The sequence below is a fragment of the Cyprinodon variegatus genome, unplaced genomic scaffold, assembly GCF_000732505.1.
Source record: "Cyprinodon variegatus isolate N-32 unplaced genomic scaffold, C_variegatus-1.0 Scaffold131, whole genome shotgun sequence".
In the NCBI taxonomy this organism is placed as follows: domain Eukaryota; kingdom Metazoa; phylum Chordata; class Actinopteri; order Cyprinodontiformes; family Cyprinodontidae; genus Cyprinodon; species Cyprinodon variegatus.
Window position 1 is genome coordinate 1,329,799 of NW_015150584.1, and position 3,842 is coordinate 1,333,640.

The 3,842-nt window shown below is 35.3% G+C and overlaps 1 protein-coding gene across 3 annotated transcripts in view; it reads left to right on the top strand.

Moving 5' to 3' along the window:
• LOC107085697 (mesoderm induction early response protein 2-like) overlaps nucleotides 1–3,842 on the top strand; it is a 39,832-nt gene that overhangs the window by 18,459 nt on the left and 17,531 nt on the right. For all 3 annotated transcript variants that reach the window (XM_015376181.1, XM_015376182.1, XM_015376183.1), the window contains exons 3-4: nucleotides 2,855–2,965; nucleotides 3,319–3,421. In XM_015376181.1, coding sequence (XP_015231667.1) covers nucleotides 2,855–2,965; nucleotides 3,319–3,421 — 214 coding nt within the window. The remainder of the gene's footprint in view (nucleotides 1–2,854; nucleotides 2,966–3,318; nucleotides 3,422–3,842) is intronic.

The following is a 3,842-nucleotide window of genomic DNA, read 5'->3' on the forward strand; positions in this document are numbered from 1 at the left end:
TATATAGTAAAGAGAATTGTTTCTATCACTGATCCCTGTGGTACTCCACAGGTAACCTCTGAGCATGAGGAAGATTTGTCATTAACGTGAACAAGCAGAATATTATGATCAACTGTATCAAATGCAGCACTGAGCTCCAATAGGACGGACACAAATACAGGCCATGAGAATATCATTAGCAACCTTCACCAGAGCTGTTTCAGTGTTATGATGTGCTCTAAAGCCAGACTGAAACTCTTTAAAAAGTTCATTATAGTGTAAGTGCTTGCACACTTGTTTGGCAACTACTTTTTCAAGAATTTTAGATAAGAAACGAAGATTGGATATAAGTCTATAATTGACCAAGTCATCTGGGTTAAGAAGTTAGGAACATGTCCCTGTAACAGGGATAGATTAATTACATCTAAAATGGAGGAGGAGATCAAAGGGAATACCTCTTTAAATAACCTGGTTAGATCTGGATCTAACATACAAGTTGAAGGCTTAGAAGAAGACAATAGTTTTACTAACTCTGAAAGTTCAACTGGATCAAAGCAGTCGAAACATGGTTCAGATTCTATGGCTACCTCAGATGCTGCCTCACCTTCCACAGATAAATCAATCCTAGATAAAGGAGTGTTAATGATCTTATTTTTAATAAGATTAATCTTATTTATAAAGAATCCCATATAATTATTACTGCCAAGAGCAGATGGAATGAACGCCTCAACAGAGCTATGGCTCTGGGTGAGTTTCGCAACTGTATTAAAAAGATATCTGGGATTAATCTTATTCTCCTGTATTAATGAGGAGAAATATGCTTTTCTTGCTTTACAAAGGGTCATCTTATACAGCATTAAACTAGTTTCCAGACTAGGTAGGATTCCCGTAGGCCTGTGGAGCGATATTTTCTCTCCGGTTTCCTAGCATTTTGCTTCAAAGTCCGCAGCTCTGCATTAAACCAGAGTCAGCTTTCTATTTTTAACGGTTTTCATTTTCAAAGGGGCTGCGTTGTCTAAGGCAGTACCCAGAGAACTAGCAACCCCATCAACAATCATCAACCTGTGAAGGGGAATAAACTAAGTTTTTGCACTGTGCAGCACTGCTCAGCGACACAGAGGAGAGAGAAAGGGAAACTGATTCTGTTAAAATGTAACCTTCTTTTGGGGGATGAGAACTCTTTTAAAGTAATCCTGAAGGTTATTAGAAAGTGGTCAGAGAGGACAGGGTTGTGAGGAAATACTGTTATTTCTTCACATTCTATGCCATATGTCAGCACAAGATCCAAAGTATGAAGATAAGAACGTGTGGAACTATTCACATTTTCTCTTGCTCTTAAGCCATCGCCTTCAATGTCAGCATGGATGTTAAAATCCCCCACTATGATGACCCTGTCAGTATTTAATACCAAATCAGATAGGAACTCTGAAAATGTTCAAAAGCGTTGTAAGTATTAACTGCCTTTGGAGTAAACGGTTAGCCAGACCTAAACATTGTTGCTACTCCTCCTCCTCACCCACAACTTCTCGGTATGTGAAAATTGAAATAACTAGAAGGAGTTGCCTCATTCATGTTTACCTAATCCTCTTGCTGCAGCCAAGTTTCTGTAAGGCAACATAAATCAATATGATTATCACTTATCAAGTCATTAACTAATAGAGTTTTTGAGTAAAGAGATCTTATGTTAAGTAGACCACATTTAATCATTTTAACTTTTTCCCCAATTGGAGTTATTTTAATTAGATCATCATTATTTAATTCTTTGGGAATCTGATTTTCAGTTTATGTTAAATTTATCATATAGATTATTTTATGAGATGGGTTACAACTCTCCCTGCAACCTGCAAGGATAAGCGGGTATAGACAGCGACTGAATAGATTTATTAGTTTCACAGTGAGAGTAATATAAAATTATCAGGTTTTAACTACAATTTAAGTAGAAATCTCAACCCAGATTGTTGTTTTTTTTCTACCTCTATGGTATCTTTACAGTGAGAAAACAGAAATCTGGCTGATTAAACCACCTTTGAACGTTTACTTCTGTCGCACCTTTCAGTGGACCGTTTTTTGAGGTTTTACTTTCAACAAATCATTGGTTATAGTTTTATTACTTATATATATATATATAGCTTCTAATTTCACAGATAAAGCCTGTCTCTGGCACACTAGGCATCTGAGAGGGATGTTGGTGGACACTGTTGAAGGAGTTGGCATGGACAAAAGGAAAAAAAAAAAAAAAAACTAAATTTCTGGAAGTTCAATGAGGAAGCAATCTTGTTCAAATATGTCTTAAGTTTTTTCTGAAAAAAAAAACTACTAGTCATTTATTAAGTTCTTCTTATGTTGAATTAGCCCAAAGTTGAATATTTGACCTTAATACAAACTGTCACCTCAGTTGAACAATAACATAGCAGCTTAAAACATCAGCTATATTGGTTGAAACTTGAACATTACCACAATGATTACCTAAGCAGTGAGTCAACAAAGGAATAGCTTAAAGAGGACAAAAATCAAGGCCTAAGAGGAAATGTAGACTTCTAAACCTCAGCCCGATTGAGATGCTGTGGCAGGACCTAAAGAGGACAGAAATACAGCAAAATGCTTACAAACCTAAATGAACTAAAACAATTTTGTAAAGAGGTGTGGGCCTAGATTCCTTCAAAAATTTGTACAGGACTGAAGAAGTCATATGGGAAACAACAGCTTAAGTAATTGTTGCTAAATCTTGTTATATCAAGTGGTGCACTTTTTTTAGGATTATTTCTGCATTGTTGTATTTAATTTCAACCTTTTGGAAAAAATAATGTTTTGTTAGGAGATGAAGATAAAATTTAATCAAAATTTTATAACACTTCTCTACCATATTCACCTTTAGGTCAGTGAGCCTTCCTTGGAGGAGCTTCTGGCCTATTATGGATACCCAGTATCTAATCCACAGAAGAAGTGTCCTCTCACCACCACCCTGCAAGATATGACCCAAGATAAGGTGGGTTTTAGCCCAATTAACCTCTAGCTGTTGCTCTAATAAATAGAACTCACTCCAGTAATGTTTATATCGTTTCCTTTGTAATCAACTCAGTTAAATGTGACTATATCTGATTTTGGGTATGAATAAATAATTTAATTAAAGAAATGTGCAAATACTGTATATGTATGATTATTTTGAAATATGTGATTTGTGCTTCATTATTCACATTGTGTTTACTTCAATATTTATCTTAAGGTAACTTTGGTAAAGATGGTTTCCTAAGAACCAAAGAAATAGTCCATATTTAAATTAGAACTGTTTTCCTGAGCTCTTAAGTGTTTTTCATTATTCTTTCCTTTGTTGTTGCACAGGATCAGAAAGCTAAGGATGTGTTTCATGGCGGGATAGAAAAACAAGCTTCAACCTATGATATCCCCTCCTCCAACACCTCAGTTCTGCTGCCTTGCCTCCAGGGTAACACAAACCCACAGGACTGATTCTAAAAGAAGTGCTGATAAAATTGTTTTTTTGTTTTTATAACAGTAGAAGTGATAGAGTAATCTTCACTTAAAAAAAATTAATGTTTTTGAAGCATCTACACAAAATGTTTATGTTAATAATCTGATTTTTTTCCCCTAAGGCTAAGAGAATGTTTTCATATCACAGCAAAATGTTGACAATTATTAATTGCGAAGAAAAAGGTTGTATAAAGTGGAGTCTTAATATACTGTGTTACTGAGCTAAACAGCTGGTTGTTTTGACATTTGTATTTTAGATGTTTTGTCTAAAAAACACTTTCCCCCTATAATTATTTGGCTTTACCTGCGTGTGACTCAGTTTGAAACTACTAATTATTTCTCTCTCTCTCTCTCTCTCTCTCTCTCTCTCTCTCTGT